Source organism: Myodes glareolus, chromosome 12, assembly GCF_982192425.1.
Source record: "Myodes glareolus chromosome 12, mMyoGla1.1, whole genome shotgun sequence".
Lineage (NCBI taxonomy): Eukaryota > Metazoa > Chordata > Mammalia > Rodentia > Cricetidae > Myodes > Myodes glareolus.
The window spans coordinates 30,945,453-30,966,000 of record NC_142037.1 but is presented as its reverse complement, the minus strand read 5'-3'; the positions used below and the strand labels follow the sequence as shown (position 1 = coordinate 30,966,000).

At 47.6% G+C, this 20,548-nt stretch overlaps 1 protein-coding gene across 4 annotated transcripts in view; it reads right to left on the bottom strand.

Annotated features, from left to right (window-relative positions):
- Positions 1–8,853: 8,853 nt before the first annotated feature.
- The window catches only part of Fbxo16 (F-box protein 16), a 52,705-nt gene continuing 41,010 nt past the window's right edge, over positions 8,854–20,548 (bottom strand). For 3 of the 4 annotated variants that reach the window (XM_087912184.1, XM_087912185.1, XM_087912183.1), the window contains one exon: positions 8,854–9,127. In XM_087912184.1, coding sequence (XP_087768310.1) covers positions 9,011–9,127 — 117 coding nt within the window. In that variant the 3' untranslated portion in view covers positions 8,854–9,010. Of the gene's footprint in view, positions 9,128–9,962; positions 9,989–20,548 lie in introns of all 4 variants that reach the window. The other variant, XM_087912186.1, reaches the window with a different exon arrangement.

Below are 20,548 nucleotides of genomic sequence, written 5' to 3'. Positions count from 1 at the left end.
TCCCTGATCCCCAGCAGGTTCACAAACCAACAAACAACAGTGTTTTCCTTCTTCTGGTATAGGTATACACAACAGACCCCAGAGACTCACAGGAACACTTGGCAGGTGTGAAGCCTCCCTCTCTAATTACAGGCTCTGAAGGCACAGGCATGGGATTCCTAGAGCCACAGGCTAATAGGACTATAGCCGTATCAGTGAGCTCTGAGTATGATTGAGAGACCCTGTCTCGGTGAATAAAGAGGAAGAGGTTGAGGGTGATTTCTGACTTCAACCATGGGCCTTCGCATGCATGTTCACACACACACACACACACACACACACGCACGCACGCACGCACGCACGCACATTAACCTACACACAAGCAGAAGAAACATGTATACAGTCACATGCCACACACACACACACACACACACACACACACACACAAATGGGGCAAAGGAGAAAGAAATTGAGGTCCCTGAAGATGTCTGGTTGCTGGGTTGGAGGTAATGACAACATCTCAGAGTGAAAATGACTGGCGTGGGGGTAAGTGAGGAGAGGGTGAACGCTGGAGCTGGACCTGGGAATCATCACAGACTCACAAAGCCAACAAAGGAGGCAAAGGAGAGTCCATAGAAGGAGCAGAAGGTCCCTATGGATACAGGGTAACTCCCCAGTGGCAGAACGGGAGAGGGATCTGGGTTGGAACAGTCAGTGACTCACAGGTAGAATCCGAGGGGCCGATGGAACAAGATATAGCTTCTGACCCAACAACAGCTGATGCTGCAGAGTTCAAATAGGATGCAATGGAGGAGGGGCCACTGGAGGTGGCCAAAGGAGCCCCTGAGAGGAAATTATGTGAGACGGTGGATTTCCCTGCAGGGAAGGCTGAGGCCAAGTTTTCTAGCTACTAAGGAGGGTAGCTGCTGATGTGCCTAACAGGAAGATGATGACCGACTTACAAGAAAACATCTTGCTGTAAAGAGGAACAAATAGCATGTCACCGAGTGTGGCGGCACACCTCTGAAAATCCCAGTGTAGGACCCAGCCATGACAAGCTCAAGGTAGACCTGAGTCTCAGTCTACCCTAAGGTATTACCTGATTCTAAGAAAGACCACAGACTGAGACTACCCAGGTACCACCCAGGAACAGACCATCCAAAGGAAATTCCCAACATTCTGCTCTTGTAGTTAGGAATACCTGCCAGCACACACCCCTAGCTTTTCACCAGGACACCCCTAGACAGTCAATGTCAAATGTCAGCCAATCAGGGGTCCTGAACCTTAGAAATCCCTCACCCCCACCTTTGCTACTATAAAAACCCAATCCTAATTGAGCGCAGGACTCTCGGACAACTCCAATACATTGGACACACAGAGAGTCCGAGTTTGCAAACTTGTGTAAAAATAGAGGCTCTTTGTTTTTACATACAGGATTTGGTTTCCTAGTTGGTTTTGGGGGGACTCCATGATCTGGGCATAACACCAGCATTTGGGAAATAGAGGCAGGACAGTCAGATCAAGGCCAGTCTCAGCATCATAGGAAGTTTGAGGGCAGCTTAGGTCACATTAGAAGGTCTCACCCCTGCCCATCTGCCCCCAGATTATAGGATCTGGGATATAAGACATATACATGGAAGAGGCTTAAGGGAGAAAGCAGGTCCTGAGATGCACAAGAAGGTGAGGTCAGGATACCCCAGGGGGAGAAATGGTCTGGCTTTGTCTGTAGCCATGCCCCCCGCCCCCCGTCCCCTACTGACTTGGAACTGCCTGGCTGGGAGGTTCTCTGAACTCCAGCGGGTCTCTATGGGAAAAGATGAGTCTGTCTAAAACTGGGTTTAGGGACAGGAGAAATGGCTCAGTGGTTAAGGGCACTTGCCCCGCGCTCGGCCTCGCCAGCAAGAACGACGCGGGACACTTAGGATTCTTCTGCAGTAAAGCTTTATGCGTCTTGAGAGGGAGAGCATAAGCTTACATGGCGGAGACCCAGGATGAGGGGAACCCAGCCCTTATAAAGGAAACAGTCCTCGCTTCTGACGTGTCACTCTTGGATTGGTCCGCTGCCCATTATCCCAGATGATGCCTCGGAAGTAGGCAGGGACGCAGTGGTAGAGAGTTACCAAGCACATGCGCTGGGATTAAAGGCGTGTGCTACAATACCTTGAACTCACAGAGATCTGCCTGTCTCTGCTTCCCAGGCATTGGGACCAAAGGCGTGTACTACCACGCCTTGAGGTCACAGAGGTCAATCTGCCTCTGCCGCCCAGGCATCAGGACTAAAGGCGTGTACCGCCACACCTTGGGGTCACAGAGGTCAATCTCTACCTTTGTTCCTAGAAGCAATGGAGAATGTGGTCCGGCCCTCCACAGGCACTGGCTGCTCTTCCAGAGGGCCTATGTCTGATTTCCAGTACCCACAAGGCAGCTCAAAACAGTCTGGAACTCAAGTTCTGGGGGGGGATGTGACGCCCTCCTCGGACCTCGGTGGGCATTGCGTGCACATGGTGCACAGATATAAGCAGGCAAAACCACTCATACACATAAAAATAAAATCCTTAAAAAATTTTAAAACTGGCATTAAAAGGGTGATTTTAATGGAATAAATGACTTAAATCAAATCAATAAGCATTTTTGTAGGTTCTGGCATACAGAGTCAAAATTCTGAAAGCATCCTTCTGGATGCTGGTTGTAGCGTTCAAAGCAAACGAGTAATGGAAGAGAGGGGAAGGAGCGCCCTCTAGTGTCCCTTCTCTGCTGTAACCAGGGACTAAAGAAGCTGGCTGAGAAATGCGAATTTCTTAACTTCGGGTGACATTTTGATGACAGGATTACTGTCAAACACCGATCATGTGCCTGCTGAGTAAAAAGAAATGTGGAAAGAGCGGGTGAATCTGGGATTCTGTGAAGAATTTCCCATCCCAGAGGGTGGGAAATGAGGTTCCTGCGGGAACGAATACAATAGAAGACGGACAGACAGAAATGGGTGGAACGTTATAAACAGAAAAAAATCAAAACCAGAAAGGACAGGCATCAAGATCCGTGTGGGAATGGAAATGTTTCTGATTTAGACACTTAAAATGATACCTGACTTTCTTCGAAGGCTCCAGTTTCATCGTTTTTCTTTGTTTTGTTTTGTTTTTGTTTTTTCTGTCTTCCCAAGACAGGGTTTCTCTGTAATTTTTGGAGCCTGTCCTGGAACTCATTCTATAGACCAAGCTGGCTTCAAACTCATAGAGATCCGCCTGCCTCTGCCTTCCAAGTGCTGGGATAAAAGGTGTGCATCACCACCGCCCGCCTGTGTTTTCTGTCTCTTTAAGATAATCTTACTGTGTGGTTCAGAGCTGGCCTTTTTACAGCAATCCCCCTGCGCACACCCATAAATAAAATATTTAAAAATGCGAGAAAGGGGAGGAGGAAGAAGAAATTACGTGATGATTCCAGTTTTGTTCGTTTGTTTGTTTTGTTTGAGACAGGGTCTTACATGTAGCTCTGACTGGCCTAGAACTCATATAGACCAGACTGGCCTCAAACTCACAGAAACCCACCTGCCTCTGCCTCTCAAGTGCTGGAATTAAAGGCATGTGCCACCATGCCCAGCTAACTCCATGCCTGACAGCAGCCTTCAGCTGTTTTCTGAGAGCCCATGTGAGGACCGACCCTAACCCTCCCATCTCCCTACCAGCATCTTCCACACTCTCTATCCTAGGAAGACCCTCTGTCCAGCCCAAGTAGTGAATGAGGGTTGATCCAAGACGCAACAGGAGAAGGGAGGACATATCCACTCAAGGAGGTGCTGGTAGCCACAGGGCAGCAGAGGCGGGAAGCGTGGCTCTTTGGAGTCAAACCCTGATGGTTTGATGACAGTCACATCCCAAGCCTGCCGCTTTGTAGCCATTGCGTGGGCTTGCTACTCCATCCGAAACTTCCCATCTATAAACTGAGGGTGCCAGTCCTTCCCTCCTTCCCTCCCCCCTCCCCTCTTTCTGTTAAAGGTCTTGCGGGAACTACACAAGCGTAGGCAAATGGTTCCTGAAGTCTATAGTCGAATGCTGTTTCTTTTCCCCTCAGGCCCCAGACCAAGCTCCTGCTTCCCCTGCAATTCTCACAAGCTTTTCTTGTCCAATACAGTTGCGCCAGCGAGACAACTGTCAAAGCAACACAAGCTGCAGGGGAAGGAACTGTTTGTTTGCATTCCGGGACAGGGTGGTGTGGGAAGGTCTTTCCAAACCACCCTCATTACTTCCCCAGACTTTTCCAATTGCCCATGCCAGGCATCTGAGAGTTGCTCACCAACCTCTGGATCTCTAAGTCCCGCTCTTGTCTCTATCTTTCTCATCCTCGCCCTCCTGCCACCTCTTTGGGTCACCTCACTGTCCTCTCTGCTCTGTGACGGACAGGGACAGCCTTCTTTCTGCACAGCGCCTCTCCCCAATTACCCAGGCTCCAGAGCCCTCTACATGCAAGTCTCCCCAGGTCTCTTTCCTATTTAACCGCCCCTTATCGATTCAGTACCTAGGGTGACGCCTTGACTTCCTGGCAGGGCTCAGCTTCCTGTTTGGACCCTTGACTACTTTTCCAGCTCTTTCCCCAACCTCAGGGCAGCTCAGAACAGCTCCTGTGGGCTCCAACCTTCACAAACTGTTCAGTCTCCAGAATAACCCGTGGGGACTGAGGGCTTCCTGGAAATGGTTTTTTTTTTCATTTCCTCCTTCTCCTCTTCCTTTTCCTCTTCCTTCCCTTCTTCCTCTCTCTCCTCCTCTTCATCTTTTCCTTATCCTCCTTTATGTACCCCTTCCACCCCTTTCCCCTTTCCTCCCTTTCTCCAGTCTTCCCCCTTTCTTCTTTCCTTTCTCCTTCCCTTTGCCCTGGAGATGCTGGGGATCACACCCAGGGCTCACACTTGCTCACACTAAGCTATACACCCCAGTCCCCTGGATGTGGGCCTGTAGTACTGAAGCTGAGGCAGGCCTGGGCACACCAGGGTGACGGATGGTATGCTTTTGCCCTGGTTCTCTGGCCATTTCATTGCCTCATTTCTCGCTTGGAAATGATCTCCCTTGCAGATCCCGTGCCACTTCTATTGATTCGCCCCTGGCTTTCTTTTCTGCTTGGGCATCCCTGCCTCCTGCAGCTCCTCCCAGAGTGGTTTAATCGTCCTCTCTTCGAGCTCTGCTCAAGGCACTCTGTTCCAGGAGCCCTGTATTGCAGTGACTGCCCCCTCTCATCTCCTCAGCTTCTTGGGCTCCTTAGCCTAAGAACCAACAGGCTTAGTCCTCACAACCACAACCTGCATCTACAGGTTCTTCATTCTCAGACTCTACCAATCACCAAAAAATGCTACAGAACGTTATCACACTCTTGCTGATATACATGTACCATGCAGCCATGGTTGTGTCTGTACTGAGCATGTGTCCTTTTTGTTCACTGTACAAAGGACACAGTACAACAACCACTCACATTGTGTTAGGAATTACAGTTCATCTAGAAATAATTTAACTGTATGAGAAAGGCTGGGGACATAGCTCCCTGGTACCAGTTTGTGCATGAGATCTTGGGTTCAATCCCCAGCCAGCGCCGAAAGAAATAATGAATAAATGGGAGAGGCTAAGGATATTACAATCCCTAGGATATTGGTAGAGTGCTTATCCAGTACTCACAGGGCTCTGGGGCTGAGCCCTAGTGTCTCATCAACTGAACGTGGCACCCACCACACCAGTCATTTCAGCATCAAGAGGTGGAGGTAGGAAGATGAGCAGTTCAAGGTCATCTTCAGATACTTAGTAACTTCAAGGTCATCCTCGGATACTTAGTAAGTTCAAGGTCAGCCTGGACTATAGGAGACGGTCTCAGACAGGTAGACCAACAGAAACAAATGGGAGGCTATTAGAAACATTGCATATGAGAACAGGTTATTTGCACATGAGACACCTCTGCCAGGTCCATTTTGGTGTCTGTGGCTGTCCTAGGAACCAGTATGTTCTTCCAGAGTCTTGCAGCCCTCCAGAGTCCGTGTTCCCTTTGTTTTACATGGAGCAACTGTCTGGCCAACTAGAGAAATAGAATGGCATTATGAACCGCCATGCTTGGAACCTCAAAGGTGACTCAGGCCCCCATGCTTCAAAACCCCAGGCTGCTGGGGGCTGACCATGAGAACACAAGCTCCAGGAAGAGGACACCTTTCCCATGGGAAAGACATAAAATCTCAATGTGGAACAATGCTTCCGTGGCACCACCCACGGAAGGTGGTACAAACAAAAGGGATTACTAGATTGTTTTCCATCATTTGGACACAGACCACTTTATTCTGTCTGGGCCACTGTTCAAAACCATTTTGTGTGTGTGTGTGTGTGTGTGTGTGTGTGTGTGTGTGTGTGTGTGTGTGTAAAGACTTTCCTGGGATCTCAAGTGATGGCTGTGTTTGCTATCCTTTTCAATACTGTGCAACATACCTAAAATAAACAGTTTTCAGAGGAAGGACTTATTTTGGTTGCTGGCATCAGAGTTTCAGTCCCTGGTCAGTTGGTTGCATTGATTCTGGGCCCATTCAATGCAGAATAGCCTGGGAAGACGAAAGCTGTTTCCCTGTGTGGCAAACAGGGCAGAGAGTAAGACAGGAAGGGGCCAAGGTCAAGACAGACCTTACAAAGTATGACCTCTGGGACCTACTCCCTCTAACCAGACCCCACCTCCTAAGCACAGTTGGTGTAAACTCCTCAGTGAATTAATTGACCAATGAAGTCAGACCCTAATGATGCAATCACCTCCCATGGATTGGATTTGCCACCTGGGGACCATGCCTTCAACATAGGAGCCTCTCTGGGGCTACTTCAAACTCAAACTGTGATAGCAGACGCTGCTTTCCCATTCTGTTTTACTTAGGTAACTGTGCATCTCCGAGCAGCGGTTTCTGAGACACTGAGAAGGCTGCACGGGTAGGTGGTTTAGTGTAGCCGGTAGTGCTGTGAGGTGAGCCCACCCGTAAAGTCAAAAATGAAAGCCGTTATTGCTGGCCGGCGGCTGTATAGGGAACTGGCCCAAATCTTGCAGCCCTGAGTATTAACAGCCCTTTGTCTTTTACGTACAAACCCCACATTCTGGTAATCACACTTCTGTCAGCAAGCCGCAGAACTACAGAAGCCAAACATCAAGGTTAGTACATTGACAGACTTTTCTGAAACTACGGACTAGGCCTTTGATGGGTTAAGTCTTGGCTTCCATGTTGGCAGGCACTGGGGCTTATGTGCTGGGTGTTAAGATTGGAATGGTGCCTTGAACATGGCGTCAGTTGTGTTTGGGTCTGGGCGCCTGTTACAGTAGCACTCCTGTCTTTGTGGCTAAATGACTTTGTTTGTTTGTTTTGCTTTTTGTTTTCCAGTTATTCCAAAGCTCTTTTAAATTGCTTAAATGGCAACTGTAACTTCTCCAGACACGTACTCGATTGTTGGGGGGTGGGGGGGTTTATGCATGTGGAGGCCAGAGGATACTTTTTAGGAGTTCGTTCTCTCTTTCCACCATGGGTTCTGAGGACTGAACTTAGGTCATCAGGTTTGTATAGGAAATGTTTTCACCCACTCAGCCATCTTGCTGGTCCCAGACCTTTTCCTCCATGATACTGGTTATTTTCCATTGTTCTACCCTTGTCAGTTCTGGTCTCTTGCCTCAGGAGGGCTGGCAGCTAAGGGCTGAACCACAGGTATCTTTGTCTCTACTTCCAGATGGTGTTTGCCAGGAGTGAGGAAGGGTGTTAAGAGAGAAGAGTTAAGTATTGGCTGCTTCCCTCCCCACATTCCTCTGCCACCCCGAACACATCCTATCTGCTGGCCTCTCTCCCAAGTCCACAGCAGAAGCTGGATTCTGAGACTTCCCCCCTCCCTGCTCCCTTCATCTCTTTGACCCAAAGGATGAGAAAGGTTCTCACTGCTGCCATCTCAATGGCATCTTATCTCGATTCTCCTAATCCTGCCCATTGATGTAGGAGGGTCATCTGTCTATGTGTTACTTTCATTGGTTAATAAAGAAAACTGCTTGGCCTGATAGGTCAGAACATAGGTAGGTGGAGTAGACAGAACAGAATTATGGGAGAAAGAAGCAGAGTCAGGCAGAGGCAGAGAGCTGCCCGCCATGAAGCTGCCAGGTCAGACATGCTGAATCTTTCCCGGTAAGCCATGACCTCGTGGTGAGATACAGATTATTAGAAATGGTTTGAATCAATATGTGAGAGTTAGCCAATAAGAGGCTGGAGGTAACGGGCCAGGCAGTGTTTAAAAGAATACAGTTTCCATGTAATTATTTCGGGGGTAAGCTAGCCGGAATCTGGGTGGGAACGCAGCCTGCTGTTCCTTTTGCAACAACCCATAGCATGTGTTACTGGCTGAACCATGTCCCCTACGCATCCACATGCCAGACTCCTATCTCCTGATATCTTAGAAGGAGCCTGCGTTTGGAGACAGAGATGAATGGGGTTACGTGAGTCATTGGAACAGGCCCTAGTCCCCTAGAACTTAGAAAAAGAGATTTACATGAAGACAGGGAGAAGATGGCCAGGGGAGAGAGGAGACCTCGGCGTTACCTGCTGACATATCATCTTGGACTTCCAGTTTTCAGACTGTGAGCAAATACATTTCTGTTGCTAAAACCTCTCAGTCTGTGCTACAGATCCAACATTCTAAGTATCTCCTTTACCAACTCCTCCAGGAGCCTGGGGGGTGTCACCTCCTTCTAGGACCCCGACTCGCCCAGTATCATCGAGGCCATCAGACATCCCTTCATGGAACCCAACATATCCACTGACAAATTCCCAAGGTTCTGCACGCTTTACCCTCTCTGCCATTTATTCCCTTTTTCCAAGACAGACTCATAGGACCATTCACAAGGTACATAAATCAAGAGTTTAATGGAGGGACTTGTTAGACTCCAACTCTCAGCTGGGAAGAATACCTTGTCCTTTCTAGAAAATTCCTTTTCCCGCCTGAAGTCAGCTTTGCCTCTGGAGCCTCTCTGTGTGTGTGGGGGTGACTGAAGCCCAGGGTGTCTAGGGGAAGTGTTCCGTGAGAACTTGAGTTGCTGCTTCAGGATCTGAGGGTCCCACTGGCAGATGAAGAGGCCAGGCGGGATGAACCGGAACTTTCGGATGGGAACTCAGGGACATCTAGGGAAGGAAAAGTACCAAACAGAGGGAAGGTTATTAATGTGCCAAATGACGTCATACAATTAAACTTCTTATAATGCCTTGATGCAGTGTGAGGCAGTCATAAGGAAGATGAGGGTTTCTAAACTTTCCCAGTAACCCCTACATCACTCCCAAGCAGATTTCATTTTGAACTATATAACTATTACATTTTCACCCCCAAAATAGCTTTCACCCGCACACACAAACACGTGTATACACACACACACACACACACACACACACACGCACGCACGCACACACGGGCACTGAGTTCATTCCTCAAGAGCCACCCACCTTGAATTTTTGATACATGGTCTCTCAGTGGTGTGGGGCTCATCAATTAGGCCAGGTCGGCCAATCAGTGAGCCCCAGAGATCCCCCTGTCTTGCTCTCCTAAGTGCTGAGATTGTAGGTATACACCACCACACCTTTCTCTTTACATGGGGGCTGGGGGTCAAATTCAGGTCCTCATGCTTGCAAGGCAAACATTTTATAGACTGGGCTATCTCCCCAGTCCCCACCAAATTTTATTTAAGCCTCAAATTTTATTATGAGCTAGAAAGGGAGGGAGGGAGGGCAGGGAGGAGGGAAGGTGGTATTCACAATCTCCATCTTACAAACAAATGAAACAGAGGAGCAGGCATGTGAACTATAGTCCACAGTCACACAGCACAGTGTCACTGCAGGCTCCAGAGACTTCTGCATCTTAGACCAGGGACCACAATTTGGCCCCCACGCTTTTCACTCTACCCATCCGCATGCACACTCTCTAACAAGGCAGATGGCCCAGGCTGACATCCCAACCCGAACTCACAGCGACAAGAGCTCTCTCCTTGACATCTGGTGGTGTGCAGGAACCGGAAGAGAGAGGAACAGAGAGGAAAAAGAAAAGGCGATCTGAGCTTGAGGCAAGAGAGAGACGTGCTCTGTCAAGTTTGAAGCCGGGCACTTGGAAGGCAGAGGCAGGTATCTCTCTGTGGCTCTGAAGCCAGATTGGTCTACCCAGTGAGACCCAAGCTCCAGTAATAAATTAAACTTAAAAAGTTGGCCCTCGAGCCAACATCTATAGTTCCAGCTGTCTGAAATTAGAGGAAGAAGGGCTCCCAAAAGTTCAAGGCCAGCCTGGGCTACATAGTCCTAGGCTACCTGACTTATAACAAAATAAAAAACAACAGAAAAAAGTAAAATAAATAGCTTGCAATTTCCAATTGCAAATGATGAAAGACACCCCACCCTCCCCAATCCTGGCAGATCATGTAGGATCACTGATCCATCGTATGCCCTGACAGACGTGTGCAGGCTTCCTCTGAACCTTGGAGAATTTTACTCTTTATTTTCATTGATTCAGAAACCAGTGATGGCTGTCACCTGCCCTCCCATCCAGCTAACCTGACCCTTTACTGTCCCTGAAGGACGCATCATGTAGGAGAGTCCAGCACTTTCAGCACTGTGACCTGCCTGATTCCTTACAGCGAACTTATTCTTCAAGGTCCACCTTCTCCCAGAATGATTTCTTTTTCTTTCTTTTCTTTTTCTTTTTTGTTTTTGGAAACAAGGTCTCATCTAGCTCCGGTTGGCCACTTTGAACACTTGATTCTCCTGCCTCATGAGTGCTAGGCTTATAGGCATGCATGACTACACCTAGAGACTCAAATGTTTTATCTGTGTGTTCACACACATGTACACGCGGAGGCCAGAAGTCAACATCAGCTACTTTCCTCAACTGTTCTCCATCTTGATTTCTGAGGAATGGTCTCTTGTTGGCCTGGAGCTTGCTGATTCAGCTGGACTGGCTGGCCAGGAAGCACCACTCTTGTCTGTCTTCCCAGAGCTGGGGTTATGAGTATGTTTAGAGTCTTAGTCAGGGCTTCTATTGCCACAACCACGGCAACTCTTATAAAGGGAAAACATTTAACTGGGGTGGCTTACATTTTCAGAGATCTAGTCCATTATCATCATGGTGCGACACGGTGGCTTGCAGGCAGACAAGGTGCTGGAAAAGTAGCTGAGTGTCCTGTATCTTAACTTGCAGGCAACAGGAAGTGAACGGAGACACTGGGTGTGGCTTGATCACACATGAGACTTCTAAGCCCACCTCCACAGTGACACACTTCCTCCAACAAGACCACACCCACTCCTACAAAGCCACACCTCCTAATAGTGCCACTACCCTTCAAACCACCACACTGGGATTGCAGACTCACGCCAGCCACCACTGTCCACTTTCATGTGGGCACTGCCTTGTATCAAACTCAGGTCCCCACGATTTCACAGAGAACAGTTTACTGACTGAGCCATCTCCTCAGCGCCGTCTTTTGTGTTTGGGGGATAACATTTCTCTGTGTGGCTCAAGTTGACCTTTAACTTGTAGCAGTCCTCCTGCTTCTGCCTCTCAAATGCTGGGACTGCAGGTGTGCATGAGCACCTATTTCGAATGCTTTTACTTTCTGGGGTTCCTCCATCAGTGGGATTCCAGAACATTACTGAGCCCCCTTGACTGCTTGCTCTTGCACATAGGCGTTCATCTCCATGACTCTTGGTCACCCTGCCTGCAAAGCTGGGGTCTTGCACTTCACTGGGTCCACAGGCGCTGTCTACCGAGGTCCAGATTATGTAGGATGGTGATTTTTTTTCCCCCAGAAAAGGTAGACAAAACTAGGGTTGAAGAAGCAAGTGGCTAAGTTCAAAAGGTCAGAGTGTCAATGTTAAGAGCGGGAGCAGGGGGATGAGAGCATGTAACTGCCTCTCTTTTGACGTTTTCAGTATTGTCTTATGATCTCTACAGAGGCTGGTCTGCTCATGCAGGCCTGTGGTGCAAGCTCCTTAGGAGGCTGAGGCAGAAAGGCCAAAGTCCAAAGCCTACCTGGGCTACAGAAAGTTCTAGCTCAGCCTGGGTAACTTAACTTACTAACTAAACCTTGTCTCACAACAAAAAAGAAAGGGCGAGTTGGGGGATACAGCTCCATGGTAGAACATTAGCCTAGCACTGATGAGGCCCTGGGTCCAATCCTCAAACCACACCGAGGAAATAAACGAACCAACCAACCATAGAGCGATTGTTTCCACAGGAGGCAAGAGGACAGACTGGAGTGTTCCTTTGTGCCCCGTCAGGAACAATGAAGACGGTGCTGTCTGCTGGATGAGGACAAGGCCTGGCTCTGCCGATAACACGAATGGGCTTGTCGCCCTCACCTGTAACACTTTCAGCTTTAATCCTATTACTGGGCCCTGCTCATCTGTCACTGGAGTTGAGGAGCCCTTTGCTCCTGAGCCTGGGGCAGCCACAGGCCTGGGCAGGCTCTTTGCCACTCTCTGTCTTCATGGTGGCAGGTCCCAGGAGCTCCCCCTGCCTTGCTCCTCCGCAGCAGTTGTCACCACCTGTCCAGACTCTCGGCTGTCTCCTTCCCGCTGAGAGCAGTTCTGGTATTCTCACGTCCATTCGTCTTCTTGTCCCAGAAAGCAGCTACAGAAACCCTCTCCAGCTTAAGACTGGGTTTGGTTTGTCTGCTTTGGTTTCCGAGTGTGTGTATGTGGGTGCGCATGGGTGTGTGAATGTGCCTGCATGTGTGTGCGCACATGTGTGTGCATGCAGGTGTGTGAGTGCACATGTGGGAGCCAGAGGACACCCTCCAGTGTCATTTCTCGGGAGCCATGCATCTTGTGTTTTTGAGACGAGGTCTCTCAACATCCTAGAACTTGCCTAGTGAGAGAGGCCAGGAAACCCCAGCAATCTGCTTGTGTTCACCCTCCCAACTCTGGGATTACAAGCGTTTATCACCATCACCAGCTTCCCCCACAAACATACCTTACATAGGTACTAAGGATAAACTCAGGTTATTGTGTTTGCAAGGCAAGCATTTTATCACTGGGTTTACTTTAAGACTTTAATGTCTGTTTTTTGTTGTGGCTGTGTGGCTGTGTGTGTGTGTGTGTGTGTGTGTGTGTGTGTGTATGTGTGTGTATTAGAGTCAGAGTCTCATACAATGTAGGCCAGGCTGGCATGGAATATACCAATATAGCATAGGCTAGTCTCAAACTCAGAGCAGTTCTCCTGCCTCATCCTCTCAAGGGATTACAGGCATGAGTCATAAAATTTAAGAGAAAAGCAGTAAGATACATAAAAGAATCAAACCCTTAGAGTGCTGGATCTGGGTTTGCAACATCTGACTGTGATTGAAATGATAACTAGAAAATCCCTCATTCAACACCAGGGCTCCCCAAGCCTTTTGCTACCCCACCCCCACCGAGATCCCTGAGATGTCCACCTTCTCAAACATAATCTTAGCAACAAGGTCAATTTTAGGGAGGTGACAGAAGTCTTGATTTCATTTGACCCCGAGCACCTTAGGTCGAGTCTGTTTTCACTAACCCTCCTTCCTACACATGGCTTCTTCCTTAACCAGCATCTCCAAGTAGGCTCTGAGATTGCTCTCTTTCTTTAAAAATAGAGCTTCTTTATTGCTTGCATAGGCTACCTTTCTCCATAATTTAATACCGAAAAGATGAGGAAGGGCTCAGTGAGATCCCCCATTCATCCGTGCTCCCTCTTACAAGGTCAACCAAGGTTATTTGCTGCTTTACATCCTTCTAAAGACCCTGTGTATATTCACAATGCTCACAGGAAATGCAGATGCAAAAGCACACATAAAATATAAGCGTTGCCATGGAAACACAATGCACATGTGCACACACCATACACACCAACATAAAAACACGGGGTTAGATATTGTTCCTCTCTCTTTTAAAAATGTCTTTGGTTATCCTTTGATAACTTCATAATGCATATAATTTATTTTGATCAGATTCACTCCCTATCGCCCTCCCTAATCCCCTCCTACTCCCTCTGAACGCTTTCTTCTCAGTAAGTCCCCTCCTACTTTCGTGGGTTTAAATTTTTTTTTCAGATTTATTTACTTAGTATGTATACAGTTTCTGCCAGCATGCCTGCCTGCAGGCCAGAAGAAAGAGACCAGATCTCATTACAGATGGTTGTGAGCCACCGTATGCTCGCTGGGAATTGAACTCAGGACCTCTGGAAGAGCAGCCAGTGCTCTTAACCACTGAGCCATGTCTCTAGCCCGTGGCTTTTAAATTTTTATTATAACTCTCCAATGAGTTTAATGAGTGTTTACTGGAACACGAGCAACTCACAGTGGCCACGCCACTGAAGAAAAATGACTCCTGCCCTCCCCACCCCCAGCAGTCATCAATGCTGACAGCTCCTTAGCTAGACTTCACAAGCCCAGTCCCCACTCATGATGGCCTGTTGAATGGCCCCTTCTTGTGCGGGTCTTGTGCAGCTAACCACAGCTGCTGTAAGTTCAGGCTTGGAACATGGAATTGTTAGAATTGGCCTACTTCCTGAGTATCTGGTACCTAGATCATCATGGCTGGATCTACCTCGCCATCTACTCTTCCCCCCCGATTCTGGATCTTCTATTCAGACCTCCCCTGAATGGTTCACTGGGAGACCCACAAGTTCCTCAACCCTACCACATCTGCTGAGTTTCTGGCTTCAGTGAATAAATATTGGTACAATTTGTACCTACCTAATTATTTAGATTATTTAGACAGGTACAATTAAATACTAATTATTTCTTCCTCAGTTGGGAGCTTTTCCCCTCCAGCCTCCAAGCCACCTGAGGGCAAGGACTTGTCTTATCCTGTTTGTGTCCCTAGTCCAGTGCCTGCAGAATACTTGTTGACTCAGTGAGATCCGCTCCAGTGTCTTCTTCTTTCGGGGCAATGGCTGCAGAGGGCAGATGATGAAACAGGCACAGAAAATGCTGACGGTCGGCTGGGTCCTGGAAAAGTGGATGAGAGGATCCAGAGACTGCTGAAGCTGAGAGACCCAAGACGTAGCGGTGCCCCAACAAGCGACAAGCAGGAAACAACCTGCGTGAATAAGTCGGCACACAGACCTGCGTTCTCCATCCTACAGCTGATTTCTTAAGAGTTTTCCATGTATATGCAGCCGCCTGGAACAGCCATATGGGCAACACTATCAGATAAGTCCATGGATCCATGAAGAGAGTTAGGTAAGGCAGTTAGTATGGAGAGCGAGGAAATACAGTGCTAAGAATAGTACATGAGGTGTCCCAGTAGCTCCCCCAGAAAGTCAGTGGCCATCAATGTAAGTGCCTGGAATCAAACACACTTGTTCACATAATCTTCCCAGCACCTCTGTAATGTGTGTGTGTGGGGGGTGGGGGGTGGGGAGTAAAGACAGTGGCAGAGCCAAGCACAGGCAGGTACCTATAGCCCCAATTACTCGGGAAGCTGAAGTGGGAAAATCATTTGAGTTCACTAGTTTGAAGCCAGCAATGAGATTCCGTGTCAGAGGGACAGCGGGGACACGGCAAGTATTCACTGTGTAGAAGACATCACCACCCCCATCAGTGTTTAGGAATCATATCTCTTACGTATTGTATTATGACTCCGAGTTCAGGGTGATATATAACCCTGGGTCTAGATGTGGATTATAATTACTATTTGAAAATTATGAAAACAGAAGGCTTTTGTGCGAGTCACATAAAGCAAGAAGATCGAAGCACTGGCTGGTGACCGTCAGTGGAGACGAGGTCTCACTGAGTGAGGAGTCCTCACTGAGAGGGGCTCCTTCTGGGGACAGGGTCTACGAGGGGTGAAGGCCCAGCAGCTGCTCTGTGAGAAAGAGCCCTGTCCTGTCACTGGGAGCCCAGAAAGCTGCTCAGGCCCATCTGGTCGGGACCCTGCTTTGGTCAGCACCTACGGGAGGGTGTCCCCTTCCCTCCCCTCTTGTTCTGGGGAAACAGAAAGGACAGATCAGAGGGACATCATCAGCGCCATCTGGACGCCTCAAATATGGCTTTGTTCATTATCTTGAGGCGAAACTGCCAGCTGCGGAGGAAGATGGGGCAATTTAGCCAGGGTTTTGAAATTCTAACCCAAGACTTCAAGTCTATGCCACTCAGTCATCCAAGTAGGGGAAATAAAGCAGACATGTTGCAAAATATGCATGGACTATACAACACAGGCAGCGTGCTGATTCCTGCTCCCAAACAGCCACATCTCAGCACACTTGGCTCCCAGGAGATTTTCAATGAAGCCTCATATACCAAATGCTAAACACACACACACACACAAGATACATACACACATGCACACACAGACATACACACAGACACATATATACACACATACTCACAGACACACATACATACACACAGACACATATACACACAAATATATATGTATACATACACAAATACATAATACATACATAAACAAATACATGCACATAATATGTATACACATAAATATACACATACAAACATAAACACACATAATTTCTTAAAATTCCTAATACACACATATACAAACCCACATGCATACACACAAACATACATATGTGTATATATATAAATATATATATATATATATACAAACACACATATACACATAAATTAACCCAATACATAAACATGTAGTATGAATGCTTCATGAATGCTAGGCAAGCACCTGACTGACTGAGCCACAGGTTCCTACTTCAGAAGGCAAAACAAAGAGGAAAGAAAACTGGGAGAAGATGGGTACAGCTGGAACATACACACACATACATACATGCACACACACATACATATATACACACACGTATACACATGCATACACATACATATAGACACACATATACATAGTCACACATATGTATATACACATGCACATACATGTGTACACACATACGTATATACATACATACACAAACTACATAAACACAGATGCACACACAGATGCATCCCCCCCTATCTATGTTCATATAAAGTTTAAACACTATGGTAGCAGGGATTTAAACCTGTCATCACAGAGAAGCACATAACTAACAACATATAATTCACAGGCAAAATTCTTTTCTGGCAGATCCTAGGTAGATGTTACTTTGTGCCAAATGTTTTTGTTTAAATAGCCATTTGGCATATGTCTAAATGTTTGGTGACAGAGAAGCAGGAAGGTCCTTTTAGTGGGAAATGTCAAGGTCATTCATTATATCTAGTACACCAATAATGGGGGCAATGAGACGGAACTCAGCTCTCTCCGCAGTTCTAAGAAATGCAGGCCCTAGGCAGGGGTTCCCAGGCCTTTTAGGCACCAACACGGATAGAATTGGTAGTGGTGTATTCGGTACACTCTGTGCTTCAGTCTGGGAGAATGGAGTCAAGAGCAAGACTTCTGAGGAGCCAGTGCAGGGAATGTACACAGACACATAACACATATACATTCATGTCCAAATACACACTGGTGCAAAGGCCATATGGGCAAAGAAAACGTAAGGCTTGCACTTTGTTTTTACTTTGTTTTGAGACAGGGTTTCTCGCCCAGGCTGGCCTTGAACTCGCGTAGACAAAGTTGACACTAAACTTCTGATTCTCTCCATCACCTGAGTGTTGGAATGACAGGTGTGGTCGCCAAACCCAGCTTATGTGGTGCTGGGAATTGAACCCAGGGCTTCATGAATGCTGGACAAGCAGCTGTCTGAACACAGCCCTGCCCACTTCGGAAGACAAAGCAGAGGTGAGAGGAAACTGGGGGAAGAAGGCAGAGCCCCGTTCCTGCCTCTGTCTGGAGTCCCTGGACTCTGCCTTCTGGCTGCAGGGCTCCTCCTCCAGCTCCTCCTCTGTCTGCTTCCAGCAGCTGTCTCCCACACCTGCTCTGCGGCCCCAGGGGAGACTCGGTCTCTAACTGCTGCTACAGTAATCATTATCTGCAATGCCTGGGAGCAGAAGGATCTGATTCTGGGCTAAATGGGCAATGAGACGCCTCAGGGATGGGCTCTGAGTCTACAAAGGGAATTCACCAGACGCCTCAGGGATGGGCTCTGAGTCTACAAAGGGAATTCACGGATGATTTGTATACACCACACACATGTATCCTGAAGGCGAGTTTATGGGATATTTTCTATGCGCGTTACTTTTTTTTTTTTTACCGTGACACATGCTCGGAGGTCAGATGTGGAATGTTCTGTGGTGTCACTCAGAAAGTGTGGGTCAACGTGACACAATCTGAAATCACCCGGAAAAGGCGTCTCGGTGAGAGACTGTCTACATCGGGTTGGCTGTGGGCATGTCCGGGGGGGGGGGGGGTCTGCCTTTATGCCTAACTGATGTGGTCAGACCCAGGCTGAAAGAGAAACAGAGGGTGGCACTGCTTTGGGGTGCTGGCCTGTGTAAGTATAGAGAGGGGCTGAGCACCACCAAGCATGCTTGGCTCCATTCTCTCTCTGTTCCTGACTGGGGATGTGACTAGTTGCTTCTAGTTTCTGCCTTGACTTTACTGCAATGACGGACTGTAACCTGGAATTGTGAGCCAAATAAACTGTTTTCCCCTTAAGGTGCTTAATGTCAGGGCACAGTATACAGCAAACAGAAATGAAACGAGGCCTGGGCTTTGCAGATTAGAGATGTACCATGCAGATTGCCATGATTGCCAACTACCGGCGGCTGCCCACTTTGAGCTAAGAACTATGCTAAATGCCTCACCTTCTCCCAAGCTTGGATCAGTCTTGTCAACTGTCTCCATTTTCCCAGATGAGGAAATAGTCCCCAGGGAGCTTAAGTGCCCTGGGATAAATTCCCACACTACTGAAATAGTGATACAGGGCACTGTGCGTAGGCCATCTGAGTCCCGTTCTGTGTTCTTAGATGGCAAAGTAAACAAGAAAGACAGCATGTACTGGGGGGGGGGGGGGGACTAGGTGCCCCTACCATCGTAGGTGCTTGTGATGGCTGTCAACTTGACAAAATCTAGAGTCACCTGGGCTCTGGGTCTCTGAGTCTTATCTGTGAGGGACTGTCTTAAGTGATGTGAGAAGAGAGATCTTGACTACGGGTGGGGCCATTCCAAGCAGGGGATGCCAGACTGCATAGAATGGAGAGGGTACACTGAGTGCCAGCATGCTCTCATTTGTTCATTGCTTTCTGCTCTTGACCGTGGATGTAAGGCGACCAGCTGTTTCAGGTTCCCGCTGCCTTGATTTCCCCCACGATGATAAACTATAACCCAGAACTGCTAGCTAAATAAACCTATTCCCCCATAGGTTGCTTTAGTCTGAGTATTTTATCACATCAGAAAAAGAAACAGAAGTCGGTATCAAGATGTGTTTTTGCTGCTGTATACACCTGATTATGTGGCTCTTAGGCCTTTGAACACTTTTGTGGGAGGAATATGGAAGGCTTTGAATTTGGGGGCTAAAAAAAAAAAAAAACTATTGAATGCTGAGAGTCCTGCTGCGATGGACTGTTAACCTGAAACAGTGAGTCAAATAAATCCATTCTTCTTTAAACTGCCTTTCTGAGAGTAGTTGGCACAACCACAATGAAAGAAACTAACACGGTCCTTAACTTAGACCTTATATTTATGTGCTAACAATAACCCTGCAAGATAAACCATGATTCCCATTTTACAGATGGAGAAAATGAAGCTTAGAGAGACTAAGGAACTCACCCACAGCCATGCCCAGTTTAGGAAAAGAACCCAATTTTATCTCCATGTATAGCCACATCCTTTCTGCTTCTTTCCGAATGAAATCCCCAGATGTTTCCTTGGTGGAATGAAAGGATTTTAAAATCTCTCCCGTGGAAATGGGTAGCTTTGCAAATCCAAACCAAATAGATGTTATTAAAAAAAATGGGAAAGAGTTTGCTGGAATTTGAAAGCAGTTATTGAAGCAAGGAAACCACTTTAAATTCTCTTTTGTAACTTCTTCAGTCTTAAGGAACCATATTTTCTAAAGTTCAAAGAAAAAGATGAGAGAGTAAACAAGAATTATTGGCTTAAAAGTTGGATTCACAAATGGAACGGCTTACCTTTGGTATTTGATGTAATGTAATTTTAATCACGGTTGTAGCCTCCAGGAAAGAGGAAAAATGAGCATGAACACATTCAGTAAAAACCTAGGGGGAACCCTGGAGAGTCAGGATCCAGTCTGGAATGTTGTGTGGATGCACGGGTATGCGTTTGCAGGTGGAGGCCAGATAACCGCTGGGGTGGTCCCTCAGGTGTAAAATATCTATTTGAGACAGGGTCTCTCACTGGCCGAGGATTTAGCAATGAGGCCACGCTGGCTAGTCAGTAAGCATCAAACATTCCCTCACCTTTGCCTACCCAGTACAAGGACTGCAGGCACTCACCGCCACGCTTGGCTCTCCCCACCCCACTTCCGTCCCGTGGGCTCTAGGGATTGAACTGAGGTCTTCATTCTTCCAAGGCAAGCACCGAAGAATTATCTATCTCCTACCCTAGAATATTCTTTAACAATGTTGCCATTCAAATTCTCATTTTATGCACGGGAAGATGTAAGAGATTGACTGCTAGAGTTGAAACTGGGTTCTCCCCTTCTTTCGCATCATCCCAGAATCTCTTTAGAGT